The sequence below is a fragment of the Bufo gargarizans genome, chromosome 1, assembly GCF_014858855.1.
Source record: "Bufo gargarizans isolate SCDJY-AF-19 chromosome 1, ASM1485885v1, whole genome shotgun sequence".
NCBI classification, from domain to species: domain Eukaryota; kingdom Metazoa; phylum Chordata; class Amphibia; order Anura; family Bufonidae; genus Bufo; species Bufo gargarizans.
The window spans coordinates 466,796,713-466,823,015 of record NC_058080.1 but is presented as its reverse complement, the minus strand read 5'-3'; the positions used below and the strand labels follow the sequence as shown (position 1 = coordinate 466,823,015).

At 42.8% G+C, this 26,303-nt stretch overlaps 1 protein-coding gene across 2 annotated transcripts in view; it reads right to left on the bottom strand.

The window, feature by feature from the left end:
• The window catches only part of AUH (AU RNA binding methylglutaconyl-CoA hydratase), a 295,495-nt gene that overhangs the window by 13,845 nt on the left and 255,347 nt on the right, over window positions 1–26,303 (bottom strand). For both annotated transcript variants that reach the window (XM_044273314.1, XM_044273313.1), the window contains exon 7: window positions 6,168–6,355. In XM_044273314.1, coding sequence (XP_044129249.1) covers window positions 6,168–6,355 — 188 coding nt within the window. The remainder of the gene's footprint in view (window positions 1–6,167; window positions 6,356–26,303) is intronic.

The window sequence follows — 26,303 nt, the reverse complement described above, 5'->3', positions numbered from 1 at the left end:
CTTTGCATGCTTATGTGAAGGAGTTTTACTGCATAATATAATCTTCATTTAAAGCATACATTTAATTTAATTTGTACGTGTAGTAACAGTCATGTTAAGTCATATTGTAATATAGCTTATTAGGGAATTATGCAAACCTTTATTCAAAAACTGTGTGTAAAGTTTTCCCATAGCAACTTTCTAACTGAGCATTGCTAAGGAGAATCCATCCTCAGAGCATACTGTAGACAGAATACGGAAAACTGTAAGTTGCACATACAGGCTTCTCAGCCTACCTCTCCTCTCCCTACTCCAGTTGACACCTCCAACTCCAAATTCTGGATTTTTCTATGTTTCCCTGTGTAGTTGACTTGCTTCCATCACTGATCACTAGCAGCCCCTTTATCTGGCCAGCACATCCCTAGCTAGTTAGTAAGTTCTAGAAGATAGAGGGGAGCGGGGCTGCCAGCAGTCATGCCTGACAGTAAGTTAACAGAAAAATGGCAGAAGACTGCAAAAGTCAAAGCCTTTTCTGGCTGTATTCCTGTATACTCAGTGTGCGTGCTGATTTCTGGTAGCCCAGCTCACCTCTATCTTTTGACACTTATTTACTAACAAAGGGTGATCTGGAAGGTAAAAGGGAGATGGGTTGCCAGCGATCAGATCTGTCAGCAAATCAAACAGGCAAGTAAATTTAGTAAAATGCATAGGGAGAGATTTATCAAGACCAGTGCTTTCTACTCCTGTCTTGATATCCACTGCACCTTTGGAGAATGCATTTAATTTAAGACAATAATTTAACATACGGTCAATTGACCAAAAATTCCTTTTAGGGGTCCTATTGTTTGTATTAAAACTACAAACTTTATTATTGAATAATTAAAACACTACTCGAAGAAAACAAGACTATTGAGTGGTTTAAAACAATCAGGAGACAGTTAAACGCTTGGATATGTTCACTGTCTGTGTGAAGTGGTCTCTGTCACTAGGCTATACACTCTGTTTGAAGGGTAGGTGGCCTACCAAACACTCTATAGCAACTGCTAGCAGTGTATTGATTAACAGGTTCTAGATACTGTGGATCTACTAGAAAGATAATGGCACTACTCCTCAAATAGGTTGTGTAATAGCGCCACAGCTTACTATGTGTCAGACTCTATGGTATCGCCCCTGATGGTGAATCAGTGATGTCCTGCTGGATACTTATAAATAGAAAATTCCTATTATTGATGGATTGGATATGCTCCTAATTCCCTATATTTCAAGCATCCATCATTCATTTACACCGTCTAACACACAGATGTAGCAGTGCTGCTATTCCACTAGACACACACTATCTAGATAGCCGAACAGTGTTTGTGACCCTACAAGGTATAATTTGTAGCCCTATTGCTGTATCCTGCCTAAAACACAATGGGCCAGATTTATCATGACTCTGACAGCTCACTCCACTTTCACATATGGCTAAAGTCAGTTTTAGCCAAGTCAGATTTATGATCGGCCCTTTAAGACTGTAATAAATGTGGTTTGACGGTAGCAGTTTAACGGTCAGTAAGCAGCTTTACAAAAGTCGCACGTTTTTATGAAAAAGTCGCATGTCTCATAAGATAAGCATGGTCCTCACTGGAGTGAAATTGCGACTTTTTAAATAGTCCCAATAGTAAATCTGTCTAGAGATTCATTTACATAAGAAAACACGTCCACTTTCAGAAAACTGGCGAGCATAGTGCAGAGCAGTATTTGTGCGCAGTTTTAGCGTTTGGGACTTTTTTTGGGACTTTTTCACTCCATTATTCTGACCTGAGCTAATGATAAATCTGGCCCAATAACTATCACTACCCCACCCGACATGTTTCGCTGCTATGCGGCTTCGTCAGGGGAGTTGGGGTAATAGCCCATAGTATTCTAGTAATACAGGTCCTTCTAAAAAAATTAGCATATTGTGATAAAGTTCATTATTTTCTGTAATGTACTGATAAACATTAGACTTTCATATATTTTAGATTCATTACACACCAACTGAAGTAGTTAAAGCCTTTTATTGTTTTAATATTGATGATTTTGGCATACAGCTCATGAAAACTCAAATTTCCTATCTCAAAAAATTTGCATATTTCATCCGACCAATAAAAGAAAAGTGTTTTTAATACAAAAAAAGTCAACCTTCAAATAATTATGTTCAGTTATGCACTCAATACTTGGTCGGGAATCCTTTTGCAGAAATGACTGCTTCAATGCGGCGTGGCATGGAGGCAATCAGCCTGTGGCACTGCTGAGGTGTTATGGAGGCCCAGGATGCTTTAATAGCGGCCTTAAGCTCATCCAGAGTGTTGGGTCTTGCGTCTCTCAACTTTCTCTTCCCAATATCCCACAGATTCTCTATGGGGTTCAGGTCAGGAGAGTTGGCAGGCCAATTGAGCACAGTAATACCATGGTCAGTAAACCATTTACCAGTGGTTTTGGCACTGTGAGCAGGTGCCAGGTCGTGCTGAAAAATGAAATCTTCATCTCCATAAAGCTTTTCAGCAGATGGAAGCATGAAGTGCTCCAAAATCTCCTGATAGCTAGCTGCATTGACCCTGCCCTTGATAAAACACAGTGGACCAACACCAGCAGCTGACATGGCACCCCATACCATCACTGACTGTGGGTACTTGACACTGGACTTCAGGCATTTTGGCATTTCCCTCTCCCCAGTCTTCCTCCAGACTCTGGCATCTTGATTTCCGAATGACATGCAATAGTCCAGTGCTGCTTCTCTGTAGCCCAGGTCAGGCGCTTCTGCCGCTGTTTCTGGTTCAAAAGTGGCTTGACCTGGGGAATGCGGCACCTGTAGCCCATTTCCTGCACACGCCTGTACACGGTGGCTCTGGATGTTTCTACTCCAGACTCAGTCCACTGCTTCCGCAGGTCCCCCAAGGTCTGTAATCGGTCCTTCTCCACAATCTTCCTCAGGGTCCGGTCACCTCTTCTCGTTGTGCAGCGTTTTCTGCCACACTTTTTCCTTCCCACAGACTTCCCACTGAGGTGCCTTGATACAGCACTCTGGGAACAGCCTATTCGTTCAGAAATTTATTTCTGTGTCTTACACTCTTGCTTGAGGGTGTCAATGATGGCCTTCTGGACAGCAGTCAGGTCGGCAGTCTTACCCATGATTGCGGTTTTGAGTAATGAACCAGGCTGGGAGTTTTTAAAAGCCTCAGGAATCTTTTGCAGGTGTTTAGAGTTAATTAGTTGATTCAGATGATTAGGTTAATAGCTCGTTTAGAGAACCTTTTCATGATATGCTAATTTTTTTAGATAGGAATTTTGGGTTTTCATGAGCTGTATGCCAAACTCATCAATATTAAAACAATAAAAGGCTTGAACTACTTCAGTTGTGTGTAATGAATCTAAAATATATGAAAGTCTAATGTTTATCAGTACATTACAGAAAATAATGAACTTTATCACAATATGCTAATTTTTTGAGAAGGACCTGTATATATTACACTTGTTGAGGCAACAGCTGAAGCAAGGAAAGGAGAGGCAGGGTGAGAAACTGATTTCTGCATCTCACAGTTATCCATATTCAATATATAGTAGACACTGAATACAGATTCTTCTTAGTAACACTCAGTGTTGCTTAGAGGACCAACAACCCGCACTCCAACTAATCAGCTGTTCTGCTGTAGATCCAACACCAGAACTACATAGCTCCATCGACAGTTTAGTGAACGGAGCTGGTAACTGCAGTGCTTTCCTACTTGAAGTAAATAGGAGCAGCGCTGCAGTTACCACTTGAATGGAGCTACATAGTTCTGGCACCAGAGCTACTTAGAAACTGGGATGTGGGCAGGGGCATAGCTAGAAGTGACTGGGCCCCTCAGCAAATTTTTGCATGCCCCCCCCCCCCCCTCCGCCCAATTTTCGATATTGAGCTGTTGATATCATATTAGTCTCCATGATCTAATTAAATATATACTATTTTTACCTCCACCAGTCCTTTCATTTTTGATAAAAATAGTTTTCATTTATATGCCAATATCGTTCCTAACGTGCCCAAAGGGCTGTCCCTCCGGCCGTTTGTGCGCAGCCGCGCCCATTATTGTGAAGTCCAGCGCCGTCCCGCTGTTAATTATTCACTGCTGTCCTCGTCTTTTTTTTTTTTCCTAAGTGCGTCGCAGTCTCGCGCATGCGCCGATGTTACTCAGATCCGGGCCCGGGCAGTGTCCTGGGAGCAGCCTCAAATGATGTAATCGCGCATGCGCCAGAAAGTGACGCTGGGCTTGGCAAAAATGGGTGCGGCTGGGCACAAACAGCTGGAGGAACAGCCCCTTGGGCACGTTAGGAAGGTAATTTGCATATAAATAAAAACAATGAAACTTGACTGACAAGCTGCCGGGCCCCTCGTCAGCCCGGGCCCCGAAGCAGCCACTTCCCCTGCTTCCCCGGTAGTTACGCCACTGGATGTGGGGTATCGGACACTCACTATCAGACACTGATAGCCTACATTATATGGTAAATTAAATGGTGCCAAAACAATCCATCATGGATAAAACAAGCCCTTATATGGCTATGTTGACTAAAAAATTCAAACGTTATGGCTGTAGCAAGGCCATGATGAAAAATGACAAAGAAAAAATATGAAAACTGGCTGTGACAGAGAGGGGTTAAATCAGTTATTTGGCTTTTTTGTTAGACACCCCTAGATGCCTTAACCCCTTCAACCACAGTGACGTACCTGTACGACATGGTAGTTGAGGTAATGTATTGAGTGGGCTGCTGCAGTGAGACCGCTCCATATATTACGGGGAACGACGATCCTGCTGAACCCCATCATTTAACCCCTCAGGTCCCGCGATCAACACTGATAGCTAAACCTGTGAGGCAAGGCAGAGGGATGCGGCTCCCTCTGCCTTCCAATCGGAGCCCCCGCAGCAAAATCACGGGGCTCCAATCAGTTACCATGCTTGTGAAGTCTTCCAGTCCTGCCACGGTAGGCTCCCTGCTTCTGTGTGCACAATGCACAACGCAGCAGAGAGCATGTGAAAATACTATTCACTGTAATAGATCTCTATTATGGTGAATAGGACAAGGGATCATAAGATCCCAGGTTGTAGCCCACTAAAAAAAAATAAACATTAAAATATTAAAAGTTTAAATAATCCCCTTTCCATATTTTACATATAAAAATATATTAACAACAAGACAATAAACATATCTGGTATTGCCACGTCCCAAAATGTTTGAACTATTACATAATTTTTTTAAATTCTGTGTAGTGTAAAAATGGAATAACAGTGATCAAAAAGTCGTATGCACGACAAAAAAGGTACCAATAAAAACTACAGTTCGCCCTGCAAAAAACAAGCCCTCATACAGCTGTATGGATAGAAATATAAAAAAGTTATGGCTGTCAGAATATGGTGATGCAAAGAAAATTTTTATTTTTTTCAAAGGTTTATATTTTTTAAATGCAGTAAAAAAATAAAATAAAAATAAACCCTATACAAGTATGGTATCACTGTATTCATATAGAGCCGCAGAATAAGAACATCCTGTAATTTTTAGTGCACAGTGAACGCCGTGATGTCAAAACCCCAAAAAACTTGGTGGAATTGTGTTTTTTTTTTCCAATTTAACCCAAATAACTTTTTTCCCATTTTCCAATAACATACATGGTAAATTAAATGTTGCCCTTAGAAAAATGTAAAACGTTATGGCTATTGGAACGTGGGGAGGAAAAAACTAAAATGCGCGGTACTTAAGTGGTTTAGCCCCGGGCTGTCCGCGCAAATGAGACATCCCTCATTATATGAATGTTAGGTGCCATACAAAGGGAAACCCTCTCCTATGAGCAGAGCGGCGATCAATGAATGATCGAGTTTTGTCCCATTCAAATTTTTAGCAGCAGAAGTATGGTTGTCAATCACAGCAGCCCTCCTGCATGAACATCCTGACACATATGTATGGCATTTTATTTTACAGGATATGTGATGATTACGCACATGTATGTCATTCTGCACAAAGGGGTTGTCAGATAACACTGGGTTAAGGGGCTGCCTCTTCAGAGATAGCTTGACCGCCCAAATGGGAGCAGTTCTCTAGTCTGGCTGTTACAGGGTGTATTATAATGTCCATATGCCCTAATAACATACATACATATAATAAATACATCGCTAGGTCCAGTCATTTAATGCCATTACCTGAGGTATGAATTCCCTAGCTAACGCAACAGCCCTTCGGTAGGCGGCGTCTCCTTCCTCATTTTGTTCCACAACATGGCTGACCAAACCAATGGATTTAGCTTCATCACCATCTATGACACGTGCAGAGAATATAAGCTCCTTCGCCAATGCAACTCCAACCGCACGTGGAAACCGTTGTGTTCCACCTTAAAAAGCAAAACATGTACATGTATTTATTTATATTTTTATCAAAAGTGGATTATATACTGAAATTGCTCATTTCCTGATAACTATGCAGATAGGGGAAATATCAAATCTAGTTACAAATTGACTCATTTAGAATTACAAAAAGCAATAGGGAAATGCTAATATTTCAAATGAAGAACAGCCATCTGCAGGACGTTGGTGGAAGTAGGTAAAGATATGTTACATTAACTACCGGTATCTATAAGAGAACTTCATGTGTTAGGCTACAGGCACACGACAGTGAAAAACGGACATGTGATGGGTTTTTTTTAACGGCCATCTTACGTCCGTTTTAAGACCAATAGTAGTCTATGGGGTTATTCACACGACCGTTTTTTTGACGGTCAGTGAAAAACAGACGTCATAAAATAGAACATGTTCTATCTTGTCCATTTTTCACTGACCAACTGCTCCCATACAATTGAATGGATCTGTTTTTAACGTCCATTTCTGAGAAAGGCATCAGTGAAGAAAAAGTCAGTTAAAAATTGACAGTTTATCCATTTTCAACATTTTCACTGTCGTGTGCATGTTGCCTTATGAACCAGGAGTTATGCAATGAAACCAAATAACTGATTATTGTGATGGTTTAACCCTTCTTGAAATCTCCAAATCCTTCTTTCCATTTGGACACAGTATAACATTTGTAAGTTTCCATTACAACAAATATTGCATCTTGGCAGAAAACACAAAGAAATTAAAATGTTCTCTTGGGGCAATTATGATACTTGGTGTGATGAGCAGGATTGCAGCATAACTGGGTAATTAAAGGGAACCTGTCACCGGGATTTTGTGTATAGAGCTGAGGACATGGGTTGCTAGATGGCCGCTAGAACATCCGCAATACCCAGTCCCCATAGCTCTTTGTGCTTTTATTGTGTAAAAAAAATGATTTGATCCATATGCAAATTAACCTGAGATGAGTCCTGTCGCATCTTTTGCAGCCCCATTGAAGTGAACGGGTCCGCATCCAAGTCACAAAAACTGCGGTTCGAATGCGGACCAAAACAACGTTCGTGTGCGTGAGGCCTAAGTGTGCAGCTGTTCAAGGAGAGCTACAGTCCTCCAGCTCCTCGCCTGCACTAATCTATATGATCAATACAGGACAGAGGAAGCTGGAGATGATACGCCTAAAGCTAGCTGGATGCCAGTGAGGTAGTAACTATTGGATTGATCCACAGTGCACTAAACTTGTTTTTATTAACATAGACCACCAGGATTGTTTCTATTAGGGATCGACCGATTATCGGATTTACCGATATTCAGGATTTTGAACGCTATCAGTATCGGCATTTATTTTGCCGATATTCCGATAGCGTATGGGGAACACAGATCGCGCTGTTGTCAGCGCTCTCCGTGTTCCCTCAGCAGCAGCACAGGGGAGAAGGAGCAGTGTCTCCTCCCCCTGTGCTGCTGCCGCCAATAGGAGGACAGGGGACAAGAGGAGGGGAGGAGCTATGGCCACTGCGCCACCAATGAAGCTTAATCTCTCATTTATTCATATACAGGAGGCGGGAGCTGCAGGATCACATAGCCGGCTCTCAAACCTCTATGAGCTGTAGCTGCGATCTGCGGTAGTTAACTCCTCAGGTGCCGCGGATCGCAGCTACTGCTCATAGAGGTCGGGAGCCGGCTATGTGATACTGCGCAGCCAGCTTCCGCCTCCTGTATATGAATAAATTAGAGATTAAGCTTCATTGGTGGCGCAGTGCGCCTCCCCCCAAGCCCCCCCAGTATTAAGCATTGGTGGCGCAGTGCGCCCCCCCTCCCCCCAGTATTAAGCAGTGGTGGCGCATAGGGCCCCCCCACCCCAGTCGGCCGGATCCGGCATTTCTTTTCCATAGGAATGTATTAGTGCCGGATCCGGCATTCAAAATACTGGAATGCCGGATCCGTCCTTCCGGTCTGCCTATGGGCAGACAGAAAAAAAAAATGTGAAAAAAATAAATGCCGAATCCGTTTTTCCGGATGACACCGGAAAGACAGATCCGGCATTTCAATGCATTTGTAAGACGGATCAGGATCCTGGGGATTAGCTACACTAGGGCACAATAGGGCCAAGTAGCAAATAATGGCAAGGTTCCGGACGGGGTCGTTCTTATCAGAACGGGTGCTCCGTGTTAGGATGCTAGGGCTGAGCCAGCACCGCTATACTAGGGCTGTCTAGGGTCCATATACTAACCAATATCCCTCGTCCAGGCTTAACCGCTCTTCATTTCAGCTTATTCAAGCTATCGAACATTCAAGGTGACAAGAGGATCCTTACTTACATGGTAGGACCATTGGTTGCCTGTAGAGTGTCGCTGTGTACATTTTTTCTTGTGTATATCAAAGGCGTAGCAGCGCACCTTCCTATATCCCTGGTGTCATCATACACTCTTTTTTTTCTTTTCATAAAGGAACACTTAGGGACTATATTCTATATAATATCTAAATAAAAGTTAAGTTTTAAAAATTAAAATCACCATTCACACCTCCTTATACAAACATTTGAATTTCTGGTGATTAAGTCATCAATTAAATAGATAGCTCCCCCTAGCTATCAGTCTTACTAATGCCATCAGTTGGCATACGTTTTGCCAGATCCCTTGCTGGATCACTCTGCCGCAAGTGTGAAAGAGGCCTTAGCTATGCAGGGGTATCAACGACCAACATCGCCTCGTCCTGCAGGTCAGCATATCACATGTCTTAACTCCGGTCACAAGCAGCAGGGAAAAGTCTTCCCCATAATGTCTGCTTATGCTGCATGACGTAATGATAACAGTCAGGACAGGGGTCTGCCCCCTGACGGCTGACATAGCTTGAAGTATGCCACTGCCACCCTTAAAATATTCTCCAACTAACATAGTGCCACAGTCCATGGTTAAATATAGTGTAACTGAATGTTACCAAATGCTGCCATGTGCAACCAGCTATAGCTGACTAGAAAATAGGGGAGGCCTATGTCCTCAACCGAAGATTTTGACAAGTGCAAATAAACAGTCAGCAATGTGGAAAGTACCTAGACTTTTCCCTCAGTATTCTCCTTGACCTCATTAGAAAGTGAGTTGCAACACACAGTGTTACTGAGAAATACTTCCTTGTAGACAGCTGGGTGGCATAAGCTTCTCTTGTAGATGTCAAATACCTTCCAGTGGTTAATAATGTTAAACCTAAGCATTAATGAGGCGGAATACATTCATCTACCAAATGTACTGTGAATATTATAGGTAGACATTTGGAGTGGTGGAGTCTGAATTAAGATTGAAATTTAGTATTGCGCTTAGAGGTGGCAAAATCGGACACATTTCTGGCACACATATTTAGGAAGCAAAAAAGAATAATCCACTATGCCTTCTCAACTAGGGGCGTGGCTTAGTGGGAAAGGGCGTGGCTTAAGAGGTGTCAACACAAACTAAATGGGCTTTATTATAAAAATACTATAAAGTCCTGACGTCTCGTTTTATCCCTGTGTACTGGCAGATTGCTTTAGTTTGTATGGATCAAGCTCTAAGGAATCTCTTCAGGCATCAACCAGGTAGAACTGTGCGGACATTCGTTTTTCCTTTGACAACATGCATAAAAATTGTGGCATATTTTGGTGCAAAGTAAGCCAATTAGAGGGGAGTGATTTCATTCACTTGAACCAAATCATGTTTAGAGGGGCTGGCCCTGTGTATCTCGCACCTGTGCTGTTGCTCTAAGTAGCCATGCAAGTGCAGAGGCTCTACGGCTGCTAGCTGGGTAGCGCAAATGCCAAATGTGCATGCACCACTCATGTCTGGGTACCCCCGGAAGTCTAGCGGCACATGCACAGTAAGCATCCGGCTTGCTCAGGTAGCTGCAGCAGAGTCCTCTGTGCTTGAGCAACTACTCAGAGCAATGGTGAAGGTGCAAGATTGACAGGGTCAGATGGTCCTGTCAATCAAGGGGAGGGGCGAGTCCCTTGGACGGCAGCACCTCCGGCCCTAGATGCTAGGGAGGCTAATTTTTGAACAAATTCAATTTATACAAATTAATTTGCTCATCTCTAAAGCCAACCAATAAGCAGTGTAAAATCATACAATAGTCTAGCCATACACCAAATGCATCAAAGTATATGCTGTCTACATCTTAGACAGGATTAGTACAGCATCTGCCCCAGTGATATATAAAAATACTATACTTAATAAAAACACTCAAGCTAAAAAATATATACAGGTATATAAGTAAATCAGTTAAAAATCGGGTTAGATAAAACATTAGATAATATTGAGATCCCAAAGTTTATTCCTAGCATGTAGGCTGTCAGGTGAACTGTGTACCTTTGGAACACACTGGTCACAGGTCTGCTGCTGCACATGGGAAGAAAAAAGTCAGTGGCCAGCCAAACTTATAGATCCCACTTTTCCCCAATAAAGGGAACCTGTCACCTGGATTTTGGGTATAGAGCTGAGGACATGGTTTGCTAGATGGCCGCTAGCAAATCCGCAATACCCAGTCCCCATAGCTTGGTGTGGTTTTATAGTGTAAAAAAAAAAAAAAATTTGATACATATGCAAATTAACCTCGCGATGCGCATGCACAGGTAGTTCCCTGAGGCTGATGCCAGCACAGGGAAGGAACACTATGACAACACTGCGCATGCGCTAGCTCGCACATCACGAGATTACGGCGCTGTAGCTTTCTGACGTCGGGGAGCAAGGAGGAGATTCTGAGAATGCGGGGCGGTGCTGGGCTCCTTCACGCTGGACTCATTTCGGGACAGGACTCATCTCAGGTTTGCATATGTATCAAATCGGTTATTTTTACACAATAAAAGCACACAGAGCTATGGGGACTGGGTATTGCGGATGTGCTAGCAGCCATCTAGCAACCCATGTCCTCAGCTCTATACACAAAATCACAGTGAGAGGTTCCCTTTAAAGGAAATGTGTCACCCAAAATGGTTTCTGCCACTTAAAACCAGATAGCAACACATATCCTTTTTTGAAATCTCTTTATATTTTCTGCTTGCAGATTATTTTATTCTCTTTTCTGAATATGGTTATAGGGATGGCCATCTTGTCTGAGCTGTTCTTAACAGCATTTAGAAAGCATTAAGAGAATTTCTTTACAGCAGCCCTATGGTCCATAGACACAATGGTCAAGAGGACCTCATTGACGTCTATGAAGAGTTTTCTAGGCATGTTCTGTGACCTGTGCAGAGGTCATTGTACAAGGAAGGAATGTATAAGCTTTGGCAATCACCTATTGTGAATGGTGGATCCAGTGTTATCTGTCATTCTAATCCTGCCTGTAATAATATCACCTCTGTGTATAGATAAGCAGGGAGCTGCAGTAAAGTGATCTGTACAGACCAAGAAATGGCGCCTATTATCATTCTTAGTTTCCAGTGTAAAAACTAGATATAGATATAAATATAGACATGAAAAACAAAAAATAACAATCAAAAATTATTTTAAAATATGTTAAACATAAAAACGTGATTTAAACCATAGGTCATTTTCTGATGGCGCATTCCCTTTAAAGATGACAATTTCTGTCTAGAAGGCACTTACAGCTTCAGATCCCAGAAGTGCAATAATTGGCAAGAAAGATTAAGTACCCTATCCCCCACATTTATTGAGTTTATTGTTTAACATTTTTATTACATTACCAACACTATCCCTTTAAAATGACTGTCGACCTGAAGAAATCTGAAATGCACTGTGTGAACTACATGGTATTACATAACTTTCTGCTTTCATATTTCTATAAGTAGTGAAAAAAACAACTGACAAACAGTTACAAAACTATTACACAACAGCTTTATCTTATGGGAACAGCATGCAATTCTGCTGAAGGCAAATATCACAGTGCGATGAGGCAATAAAGGTTAACTGGAAATGAGTTCACTACTTTAGAGAAAAGGGATCTTTGTGGTAGTAAATGAAGTGTCTCCTGTACGCAGGGCTATTACCAAGTTTCAGGATTCTTTTAACACCGTCAAATGCATCACACAAAGCAAACATTGACAGATTGAGGAAAGGATTTACCAGGCTACAACACGTAGTCACAGCGCTATGTACTGTGTCGTTTTATCTATTTCCTGCTGCTTAGAAATTCCACAGCCCTGTGTACAGACGGTCCCTGTCCCCACAATCTGATTCAAAGGAAACTGATCCCATTCCAGGGAACCTTTCTCCATATGCCCTGGACATATGGAGGTCATAAAGGAAGGTCCTACTTAACAACTCCCTCCAGGAAGCTACTCCTATTTTGGAGGACTATAAACTCTGCAGTAAAATCACGTGGCCACTGGTTGCTGTATGAGGATATAGCTCAGCGGCAGGCAGCCACTTCCTCCGTCGGCCCGTACCCTAATTTTCCAGGGCCTACACATTTCCACTAGGTTCTCTTTTTGACCACAACTGATACAAGTCTAAGTTGACTTCATTTAAGAACTCAGCATGCAGTTATCTGGGAGTAACATTGCAGAAATATATCATACATAAATCTGTTCTGCTATATGTAAACAGCATAAACATCAGATTAGAATGATATCACACACATAAAATACAGCAGATAAGACTTCCAACAGATTTGTGTATCAAGGGAAATAATATCCACAAAATCTGCTAAATGGAAAAAATTATGTTGGCATGTAGTATTATAATATGTACGAATTTCATTTATGATTCTATAAATACATTTTACATCAAAATTATTATAACAGAATATATTAGAACATAAAAATGCTATTTATGTCATTTAAGCATGTAGTGTAGTGTCAAACAAAACAATATATTTATCGTTTTACAGATGTCATAAAGACGTTCTACCAAGGGTGTAACTACCATAGCGGCAGACCATGCGACTGCTATAGGACCCAGGGCAAGAGGGGGCCCAGTCTTAGTTGGGATTATCTCCTCTTCTACTGGAGGTGAAAACTTGGTCAGGACTCTACCCTCTAAGGGCCCTTGCAGACGACCCTATGCCCTCCGAGATATACGGTCCATGAGCAGGCCATATGTCCCGGAGCGGCATTGATCGTGCGCACAGCATCATAGATTACAATGATGCTGTGCACATCGCGTGGCCTGCTGGGCTATTGTCCTGCACTCATAAGATCATATGAGTGCAGGACAATAGTCCCGCGGGCGGCCAGACGTCCACAGCATCATTGTAATCTATGATGCTGTGCGCTCCCGTGCGCACGATCAATGCCGCTCCGAGACATATGACCCGCTTACAGACCGTATGTCTCATTCACACGTCCGTGTCCATGCTCAAATCCGTGAGCAGGTGGTCAGTGGTGCATCCGTGAAGCTGTCTGTGAAGGATCCGTGTTGGGTCCGTGTGTCCGTTTTTTGCTGTTTCACTGACACTGAACAGCTGAAAAATTATTTTCAAAGCATCTCTTCTTAATGATCCGTGAAACACGGATGCAACACGGACAATATCCATGTTGCATCCGTGGTTTTCACGGACCCATAGACTATAATGGGCGTGAGGGACCTGGGAACACAAACCAAGATAGGACATGCATTCGTGCTGAAAACACGGATCCACGGACCATGCTAAAACACTGATGTGTGAATGCACACATTCAAATTAATGGGGACGTGTGCGGTCCGTGGAGAACGCGAAACACTAACGTGTGAATGAGGCTTAAGGAGCAAACTAGACTTATAGATGCACTGGCCATGAATGAAATGTAGGGACTTACAATGTGGATCAAAGCACGGTTCAAGACAAGTGGGGGCGTTTTAGATGCTGGTCTTAATAAAGCCCCATAGCTGGCGATGGGTCCGCCAAATTTATGAAGAAGCACTGGCCTCTCCATAACTTCACGCCCACAATTTTAGACCTGGGATGAGCGGGCTATTGTAATATAGGCGTATTTCAGTATAATAAATGACCCCCAAGGTGTTTAAGTAGTAATGTTCATTATTTTCCTTTGTGTTACCCATCTGTGAATGAAAGCAGAAAGTGTCAACCTTCTGCTATGACCAACTACAAATCAGCCAGGGTACTGTTAACTGCCCTGCCGGCTTTCAAGTCTGTCTACTGGTCAGCTGTAAAGACTATCATAAGAAATCCAACCTAGAGATTTCCTTTGCTACAGTCTACAATTCCCAAATGTTGCCGTTGAAGACTGAATGTAAATAAGGCCAACGTTTTGGTCTATAGACAGACCTTGTTCACGGCCTTAGTCATAGTAGCACATGGTTAAAGTGGATGGCGCCATCCACTTTAACCATGTGCTACTATGACTAAGGCTGTGAACAAGGTCTGTCTATAGACCGAAACGTTGGCCAGTGGCTATAACTTTATTTGGATGGATTAAAATAAATAAGCAATCTATACACTTGAAATCCGAGTGCTGTGTACTTTTTAATTTCATGATCACCAAATTTACCACTGAGCACCACCTTTACTGAAGAGGAGTGCCGTCCAACTCTTTAGCTGAATGTAAATAAGCTCTCATCCAGGAGGATAAAATCTGGCTCTCCAGTGCCACCTATTGGATAGGTACCCTATAAGTCAATGTCCTGTCCATTAAACAGGCTTTGGATCATGACTTGGGATATAAACCAAAACCAGAATCTTTTCCATAAGAAAAAGACACCCATCATTCCCTTTTCCCAAGGAGCATTCTCTGGCCTATAAGACTCCCTATACCAACTTAGCAGTATCCACAAAGAGAAACTTTAAAAGACCGACAGAGGCCTCTCAACCAGTGATGGCCAGTTCGTATTGTTCGCCCGCGAACATATGCGGGCTGCCATCTTTTTTCACAAGTACAGCGAGGCACAGGTAAGCCCTCACCCTGTGCCTGTATGCGAGCCGGTCTGAAAACAAATGCGTTCAGCGGGAGCAGGCAGTTCCGAGGACAGCCCGATGAAGGCCCACGGTGGCTGTTCTTGGAACTGCCTGCTCCCGCTGACCGCACTTGTTTTCAGACCGGCTCGCACACAGGCACAGGTAAGGGCTTACCCTGTGCCTCGCCGGACTTGTGAAAAAAGATGGCATCCCGCATATGTTCGCGGGCGAACAATGCAAACTGGCGATCACTGCTCTCAACAAACCACCCAGAACCCTGCATTGCACTGATGAGGAGCAACGACCTTCAAACAACTGTCTTTCTTGTGGCAGGAGATTTTGGCTTATATCCCAAAACATGATCTAAGGCATGTTTAAAGAGCCAGACATTGACTTATAAGATAGCAATCCAATAAGTGGCACTAGAGGGACAGTTTGACATTGTAGAATGAACAATACCTTGGACTTGCAGGTTCTTACTAAATTGCATACAGTATATATGGACATTAGTCATTTTAGAAAATGTTTGTCATTATAACAGAGAAAAAAATAAATGTTCTTGGAAAATGTAACCGTATGCTGTATTTCTGTGAAGGTTCTCATTCACCCAGGTCATGGTATATCAGTATTAATAAGTCAGAGCAACTGAACTTGTATTTTCTATTGAAGACGTTATTAGTCATCTGACTGGCTTTCTCAATTAGAATGACTTGGACAAGAAATCTGACTTGACTAATGCTTAAGTCAGCATAATTGATTGCATCTGCATATCCAACACAAGGTCAAGGACCTTATGGAGGTAAAATGCTGATTGGAATTTACATGACTGAAGCTATAAGGTGTGATTAAACTGCCTCAGGAGAGGTGTTAGAACAGCATTGTAAGTGGCAAACAATAGATGTTGCACCCCTCTAATCAAGCTTGTAATTTTTGCAGTTTTTGTCCCTGGATAAAACTCTTCCATTTCTAAAGTACTGTGGTGAATAATAATTGTTTTTCCCATGGTGGACACTGGTAATGAACTTGTAACGATACACAGACATGGAATGCATGACACAATTTATCCTATACATAGAAACTCATTTTCAATATCCACTGACTTTTACATACACAGGCTATTCAGAAATACAGTCTATTTCTCCGCTGTGACAAAGATTGAGATGAATATCAGATGCACAGCTGAGAAAGCTCCGGCATGTCCAATTTCAAGGGCACAATGAAGCAGGATTTGTATGGATGGAACAAGTCCAATCCAGATATATAATTTATTACCTCAGCTTTCCAGCAACATTAAAGAAATGAGCGGCCAGGGAGATTTCTGCTTCTCTTTGTTTCTGTTAAACAATCTTAATCACAGTGTCATAAATTAAAAGAATTTTCCTGTCCAACTGACAACAACATAAAAGCGGCTCAGTGACATGAATAAAAAAAACACTCCGCTCCATGTTTGATTTACATTTTTTTTTTGACATTTCTAAAATAAATCTGCTAGAAGAAGCACAGAAGGAAACATGTTGGTAACCTGTTTATATACGGTCATGTTGGCTTTGCAGTTGCTACCTGGGTAAATTATAGCATAAAAATAACAGAGCCATTGGTGTGGTATTTTCCATATAAGAATTCAAACTGCCCTTATGATTTAGTAGTCAGCAATCAGTTTGTTAGGAAGGAAAGATAACAAGACTTCTAATTCTGAAGAAGATCTTTCAGGCGGTCCTGCAGTTAATGGAAGAGAATCTAACGATAACATTATCGGTATATTACGAAACTGCCAACGAGAAGCTGCATTGTGTGCTGCCTTATCTATATGCAAGAGTTAAAGGCTGTGTACACCTTCGGAGGCAATTTTCTGTTTATGATTGCATTTTACTTATTTTGGGCTAAAAATCATATTTTCAATTGACCTTTTTTTAAAAAACATTGAGCCGTTCTGTCACAAAGGGTTTCTGTGTGACTAGTACTTTCACTTTCTGCGGTCATCTAATAAACCTTATCGCTAAACTACTAAGAGGTCATAAATACAGAGCAGAGATAAGGAGCCTGTCAGCTCCTCAACTGATGGAAAAGAAAGAAAATCCAGTGGCTGCAACTAGAGCATATCAGCTATGTATAGCTATTTTGAATACAGACCAATTGAAAAAATTCTTTTTAGCTGAAAATGAATACAATGCAATAATAAAATAAAAAAATCCCCCAAAGGTGTACATGGCCTTTAGACCCCTTTCACACGGCGAGTATTCCGTGCGGGTGCAATGCGTGATGTGAGCGCATTGCACCCGCACTGAATCCGGACCTATTCATTTCTATGGGGCTGTGCACATGAGCTGTGATTTTCACGCATCACTTGCGTTGCGTGAAAATCACAGCATGCTCTATATTATGCGTTTTTCACGCAACGCAGGCACCATAGATATGAATGGGGCCGCGTGAAAATCGCAAGCATCCGCAAGCAAGTGCGGATGCGGTGCGATTTTCACGCATGGTTGCTAAGTGACGATCAGGCTGGGGACTCAATCTGTATTATTTTCCCTTATAACATGGTTATAAGGGAAAATAATAGCATTCTGAATACACAATGCAAAGTAAAATAGTGATGGAGGGGTTAAAAATAAAAAAGATTTACTCACCGAGTCCACTTGATCACGTAGTTGAGGATCTCGGTCTTCTTCTGTAATGTTGAGCTGCCGGCTAAGGACCTGTGGTGACGTTACATCACATGGTCCAATCACATGGTCCCTCACCATGCTGATGAACCATGTGATTGGACCAGGTGATGAGCACAGTGACGTCACCACAGGTCTTTTGCCAGGTCCTGAAGATAGAACAGAGACCGGCAGCTATGGAGCAGGTAAGTTAACATATTTTTTTTTTAACCCCTCCATCCCTAATTTACTTTGCATTCTGTATTAAGAATGCTATTATTTTCCTTATAACCATGTTATAAGGGAAAATAAAATCTACACAACACCTAACCCAAACCTGAACTTCAGTGATGAAGTCCGGGTTTGGGTCTGGGTACCAAACATGATAATTTTTCTCACACGCGTGAAAGCATTAAAACGCTTTGCACTTGCGCAGAAAAATTGCGCATTTTACCGTAACGCACCCGCATCTTATCGGGCCCTCACACGCCATGCTCGTGTGAAAGAAGCCTTACAGGGAATCGGTCATCAGATACCTTGATAAAAATTGATCTGCCATAAAAGATAGATGGAGATGGGGCCATTAACCACTTCAGCCCCGCTAGGTGAAACCCCCTTCATGACCAGAGCACTTTTTACACTTCGGCACTACACTACTTTCACCGTTTATCGCTCGGTCATGCAACTTACCACCCAAATGAATTTTACCTCCTTTTCTTCTCACTAATGGAGCTTTCATTTGGTGGTATTTCATTGCTGCTGGCATTTTTACTTTTTTTGTTATTAATCAAAATGTAACGATTTTTTTGCAAAAAAATGACATTTTTCACTTTCAGCTGTAAAATTTTGCAAAAAAAACGACATCCATATATAAATTTTTCGCCAAATTTATTGTTCTACATGTCTTTGATAAAAAAAAAATGTTTGGGCAAAAAAAAAAATGGTTTGGGTAAAAGTTATAGCATTTACAAACTATGGTACAAAAATGTGAATTTCCGCTTTTTGAAACAGCTCTGACTTTCTGAGCACCTGTCATGTTTCCTGAGGTTCTACAATGCCCAGACAGTAGAAAAACCCCACAAATGACCCCATTTCGGAAAGTAGACACCCTAAGGTATTCGCTGATGGGCATAGTGAGTTCATAGAACTTTTTATTTTTTGTCACAAGTTAGCGGAAAATGATGATGATTTTATTTTTTTTATTTTTTCTTACAAAGTCTCATATTCCACTAACTTGCGACAAAAAATAAAAAATTCTAGGAACTCACCATGCCCCTCACAGAATACCTTGGGGTGTCTTCTTTCCAAAATGGGGTCACTTGTGGGGTAGTTATACTGCCCTGGCAATTTAGGGGCCCAAATGTGTGAGAAGAACTTTGCAATCAAAATGTGTAAAAAATGACCGGTGAAATCCAAAAGGTGCACTTTGGAATATGCGCCCCTTTGCCCACCTTGGCAGCAAAAAAGTGTGACACATCTGGTATCGCTGTACTCAGGAGAAGTTGGGCAATGTGTTTTGGGGTGTCATTTTACATATACCCATGCTGGGTGAGAAAAATATCTTGGTCAAATGCCAACTTTGTATAAAAAAATGGGAAAAGTTGTCTTTTGCCAAGATATTTCTCTCATCCAGCATGGGTATATGTAAAATGACACCCCAAAACACATTCCCCAACTTCTCCTGAGTACGGCGATACCAGATGTGTCACACTTTTTTGCAGCCAAGGTGGGCAAAGGGGCACATATTCCAAAGTGCACCTTTCGGATTTTGCAGGCCATTTTTTACACATTTTGATTGCAAGGTACTTCTCACACATTTGGGCCCCTAAATTGCCAGGGCAGTATAACTACGCCACAAGTGACCCCATTTTGGAAAGAAGACACCCCAAGGTATTCCGTGAGGGGCATGGCGAGTTCCTAGAATTTTTTATTTTTTGTCACAAGTTAGCGGAAAATGATGATTTTTTTTGTTTTCTCTTTTTTCCTTACAAAGTCTCATATTCCACTAACTTGCGACAAAAAATAAAAAATTCTAGGAACTCGCCATGCCCCTCACGGAATACCTTGGGGTGTCTTCTTTCCAAAATGGGGTCACTTGTGGCGTAGTTATACTGCCCTGGCAATTTAGGGGCCCATATGTGTGAGAAGTACTTTGCAATCAAAATCTGTAAAAAATGACCGGTGAAATCCGAAAGGTGCACTTTGGAATATGCGCCCCTTTGCCCACCTTGGCATCAAAAAAGTGTCACACATCTGGTATCGCCGTACTCAGGAGAAGTTGGGGAATGTGATTTGGGGTGTCATTTTACATATACCCATGCTGGGTGAGAGAAATATCTTGGCAAAAGACAACTTTTCCCATTTTTTTATACAAAGTTGGCATTTGACCAAGATATTTTTCTCACCCAGCATGGGTATATGTAAAATGACACCCCAAAACACATTGCCCAACTTCTCCTGAGTACGGCGATACCAGATGTGTCACACTTTTTTGCTGCCAAGGTGGGCAAAGGGGCACATATTCCAAAGTGCACCTTTCGGATTTTGCAGGGCATTTTTTACACATTTTGATTGCAAAGTTCTTCTCACACATTTGGGCCCCTAAATTGCCAGGGCAGTATAACTACCCCACAAGTGACCCCATTTTGGAAAGAAGACACCCCAAGGTATTCCGTGAGGGGCATGGCGAGTTCCTAGAATTTTTTATTTTTTGTCGCAAGTTAGTGGAATATGAGACTTTGTAAGGAAAAAAGAAAAAAAAAGAAAAATCATCATTTTCCGCTAAATTGTGACAAAAAATAAAAAATTCTAGGAACTCGCCGTGCCCCCCACGGAATACCTTGGGGTGTCTTCTTTCCAAAATGGGGTCACTTGTGGCGTAGTTATACTGCCCTGGCAATTTAGGGGCCCAAATGTGTAAGAAGTACCTTGCAATCAAAATGTGTAAAAAATGGCCTGCGAAATCCGAAAGGTGCCCCTTTGCCCACCTTGGCTGCAAAAAAGTGTCACACATGTGGTATCGCCGTACTCAGGAGAAGTTGGGCAATGTGTTTTGGGGGGTCATTTTACATATACCCATGCTGGGTGAGAGAAATATCTTGGCAAAAGACAACTTTTCCCATTTTTTTATACAAAGTTGGCATTTGACCAAGATATTTTTCTCACCCAGCATGGGTATATGTAAAATGACACCCCAAAACACATTCCCCAACTTCTCCTGAGTACGGCGATACCACATGTGTGACACTTTTTTGCAGCCTAGATGCGCAAAGGGGCCCAAATTCCTTTTAGGAGGGCATTTTTAGACATTTGGATCCCAGACTTCTTCTCACACTTTCGGGCCCCTAAAAAGCCAGGGCAGTATAAATACCCCACATGTGACCCCACTTTGGAAAGAAGACACCCCAAGGTATTCAATGAGGGGCCTGGCGAGTTCCTAGAATTTTTATTTTTTTGCATAAGTTAGCAGATATTGATTTTTTTTTTTTTTTTTCTCACAAAGTCTCACTTTCCGCTAACTTAGGACAAAAATTTCAATCTTTCATGGACTCAATATGCCCCTCACGGAATACCTTGGGGTGTCTTCTTTCCGAAATGGGGTCACATGTGGGGTATTTATACTGCCCTGGCTTTTTAGGGGCCCTAAAGCGTGAGAAGAAGTCTGGAATATAAATGTCTAAAAATGTTTACGCATTTGGATTCCGTGAGGGGTATGGTGCGTCCATGTGAGATTTTATTTTTTGACACAAGTTAGTAGAATATGAGACTTTGTAAGAAAAAACAAAAACAAAAACAAACAAAAAATTTCCGCTAACTTGTGCCAAAAAAAATGTCTGAATGGAGCCTTACCAGGGGGGGGTGATCAATGACAGAGGGGTGATCACCCATATAGACTCCCTGATCACCCCCCTGTCAGGCTCCATTCAGACATCCGCATGATTTTTTACGGATCCAAGGATACATGGATCGGATCCACAGAACGCATGCGGACGTCTGAATGGAGCTTTACAGGGGGGTTATCAATGACAGGGGGTGATCAGGGTAATCAGGGTGATCACCCCCCTGTCACTGATCACCCCCCCTGTAAGGCTCCATTCAGACATCCGCATGATTTTTTACGGATCCATGGATACATGGATCGGATCCACAGAACGCATGCGGACGTCTGAATGGAGCCTTACAGGGGGGTTATCAATGACAGGGGGTGATCAGGGTGATCACCCCCCTGTCACTGATCACCCCCCCTGTAAGGCTCCATTCAGACATCCGCATGATTTTTTACGGATCCATGGATACATGGATCGGATCCACAAAACGCATGCGGACGTCTGAATGGAGCCTTACAGGGGGGTTATCAATGACAGGGGGTGATCAGGGTAATCACCCCCCTGTCACTGATCACCCCCCCTGTAAGGCTCCATTCAGACGTCCGCATGATTTTTACGGATCCATGGATACATGGATCGGATCCACAGAACGCATGCGGACGTCTGAATGGAGCCTTACAGGGGGGTTATCAATGACAGGGGGTGATCAGGGTAATCAGGGTGATCACCCCCCTGTCACTGATCACCCCCCCTGTAAGGCTCCATTCAGACATCCGCATGATTTTTTACGGATCCATGGATACATGGATCGGATCCACAGAACGCATGCGGACGTCTGAATGGAGCCTTACAGGGGGGTTATCAATGACAGGGGGTGATCAGGGTAATCAGGGTGATCACCCCCCTGTCACTGATCACCCCCCCTGTAAGGCTCCATTCAGACGTCCGCATGATTTTTACGGATCCATGGATACATGGATCGGATCCACAGAACGCATGCGGACGTCTGAATGGAGCCTTACAGGGGGGTTATCAATGACAGGGGGTGATCAGGGTAATCAGGGTGATCACCCCCCTGTCACTGATCACCCCCCCTGTAAGGCTCCATTCAGACGTCCGCATGATTTTTACGGATCCATGGATACATGGATCGGATCCGTAAAAATCATGCGGACGTCTGAATGGAGCCTTACAGGGGGGTGATCAATGACAGGGGGGTGATCAATGACAGGGGGTGATCAGGGAGTGTATATGGGTGATCACCCGCCTGTCATTGATCACCCCCCTGTAAGGCTCCATTCAGACGTCCGTATGCTTTTTGCGGATCCGATCCATGTATCCGTGGATCCGTAAAAATCATACGGACGTCTGAATGGAGCCTGACAGGGGGGTGATCAATGACAGGGCGGTGATCAATGACAGGGGGGTGATCAGGGAGTTTATATGGGGTGATCATGGGTGATCATGGGTCTATAAGGGGTTAATAAGTGACGGGGGGGGGGGGGGGTGTAGTGTGGTGTTTGGTGGGACTGTACTGACCTACCTGAGTCCTCTGGTGGTCGATCCTAACAAAAGGGACCACCAGAGGACCAGGTAGGAGGTATATTAGACGCTGTTATGAAAACAGCGTCTAATATACCTGTTAGGGGTTAAAAAATTCGGATCTCCAGCCTGCCAGCGAGCGATCGCCGCTGGCAGGCTGGAGATCCACTTGCTTACCTTCTGTTCCTGTGAGCGCACGCGTTCACAGGAAATCTCGCGTCTCGCGAGAAGACGCGTATATGCGTCCAGGAGGAGTAAAGCAACCACCTCCCGGACGCATATACGCGTACAGCGGTCGGGAGGTGGTTAAAATATGGTGACCAGCGCATATCTCCATGGCAGATGGAGTTATATTAAGGTTATCTAATGACAGAGTACCTTTAAGCTGGCCATACACCTTAAACAGCTGCCAGCCGAACTCTCCTATACACATATCTGATCATGCACGAGTCTTCAAATCGGGAAAGGGGAAAAATCTACCACCAGACTCTAACGGCTGCTTATCTTCCTTGAGAAAAATTAATCAGGCATGTTGGAATTCAACATGCCCTATCCTTTTTTCCTCCAACATATGCCAAATGAATGGTGGCCGAACATTTCACACACATTAGTCAGCCCCATGAAATCAGCAGTTGTAAGAATATGTCATTTTCCCCCATTACACATGCAGTTTTCACAGTAGAAACATGAAGGTGACTCTTGCAGATAAAGATATATTTATTCCCCTTGCAAATGCATATAGTACCTATAGAGAGGCAGTATACTTTTGATTAAAAGTGACAAGTCCTAAAATTCCAATTGATGCTGTATCGTACAAAAATAGACCTTGTCAGGTTATAAAAAATTGCCAAAGGCCTCATGCACACGACCGTTGTGTGCATCCGTGGCCGTTGTGCCGTTTTCCGTTTTTTTTCGCGGACCCATTGACTTTCAATGGGTCCGTGGAAAAAGCGGAAGCTGCACCGTTTGGCAGCCGCGTCCGTGATCCGTGTTTCCTGGCCGTGAAAAAAATATGACCTGTCCTATTTTTTTCACGGCCAACGGTTCACGGACCCATTCAAGTCAATGGGTCCGTGAAAATCACGGATGCACACAAGATTGTCATCCGCGTCCGTGATCCGTGTCCGTGATCCGTGTCCGTTTTTTCCTATCATTTCAATGGCAAACTTGACTTAGATTTTTTTTTCATTTTTCATGTCCGTGGATCCTCCAAAAATCAAGGAAGACCCACGGATGAAAAAACGGTCACGGATCACGGACCTACGGACCCCGTTTTTGCGGACCTTAAAAAAAAAACGGTAGTGTGCATGAGGCCAAATAAACTGCTTATTTCACAGTCTGTAGTTACCCTTCTGTTTTTTAAAGTGCTACACTGTGAACAATAATGAAGAAAGTATACACCTATATTCTAAAATCACATCTAGTAAAAATACTTGACCTGGGTTACCCATACTGTCAAATAATGGCCTTGTATAACATGGACAATGCAGGCCACTGCTCAGAGTTACCATTACCACCTTAAAAACATTTCTCTAAACATTAAAGGGGCATTCCCATCACATACAATGGGGGCATATTGCTAGGATATGCCCCCATTGTCTGATATTGGACCCGCACCTACAAGGATTAACGGAGCGGAGATAGCTGTGGCTGGAGGACCCCGGGTTTCCTGGGGTTTGTCCACCACCAAGCGCTGCTCCCATACAAGTGAATGGGAGCGCACTGGGCACGCGCGGCCCCTGCTCACATTAATTTCTATGGGGCAGAAGGAAATAGCCAAGCCAGCGCTCGGCTATTTTTGGCAGCCCTATAGAAAAGAATGGAGGGCAGCTGCGCATGCGCAGTGCGCCCTCCATTAATTTCCCCTCTCCGTTCTCATTCTAGGTGCGGGACCCGCACCTATCAGACAATGGGGGCATATCCTAGCGATATTCCCCCATTGTATGTGATGGGAATACCCCTTAAGGTAAGTAAGGGATACCATAGACACAGAAAACATGAGAGTTAAAGTGATGCATAAGCTGTATTTAAAGGGATTGTCTGCACTTCCTGCTCTATAACCTGCTGGCCCCACAGACTGGACGTTATGTTCAATCTGACAGGTTTCCTTTAATGAACACGCAAAAGGAACAGCTGTGTTTTTTCTCGGACTCTACTGGTTGATAGTAGCAGATAAGGATATAAAATAAGATAAAAGCAAACTAGAAGGTAAGGTACCACTGGGACATCAAACTTGTGGACAACAGGTACAGTTTAAAGCAGTAAACCCCTGGACACAAGACGTGTGTCACAAAACCTTGGTACACGTCTGTCTTCTTTCTACCAGATGCTATAGATACCACAGGGGAGATTCCTCGAAACTGATAGAAAGGAAAACTGGAAGAGTTGCCCATAGCAACTAATCAGATTGATCCTTTAATTTTCCAAAGGAGCTGTGAAAAATGAAAAGTGGAATCTGATTGGTTACTGATTGGTTAGCACCAGTTTTGATAAATCTCCCCCCTGTGTTTTAAAAAATGAATAAAGAGCACAATAATTGTAGAGCTATGGAACGTATACCATATTATTGATAGATGTATGCCCTTAGAACAAGTCTCTCTGCGCGGTGTCTTATTTAGGTACACTGGTACAATACTGGTAATAATAGTGATATACCTTTAAAACCTTTTGCCAAACCTACCGTAGTCAACAAATGGATTACCAAACGCATAATCTGCATTTTCTTTGCTAGGCAGGTAGAAAGCTGACATGCTTATCTGAAGCACCACATTTACTTTCAAAGCTGTCAGGAAATATGCTGCTAATTTAGAAACTGCTTGATACGAGTCATTTTGAAAGAATATATATTTCTATAAAAATCTAGTTTCTGAACGGGAACCACTTTGTCAGTAAACATTGGAAATGGCTGACATATTCTACCCTGAGCGGTTTATTTCACAGTGACACAGTTATTACCATTACTACAGTATTACCATTACTCATACACCATTAAAGTAACTTAAAGGTGTTATCTAGGAATATCCTCAGGATAGATCATCAATATCAGATCGGTGGGGGTCTGGTTCATGGGACTCCTGCCGATCTGCTGTTCAAAGAGGCTGCTTAGGCCTCTTTCTAGGCTATGTGATGTC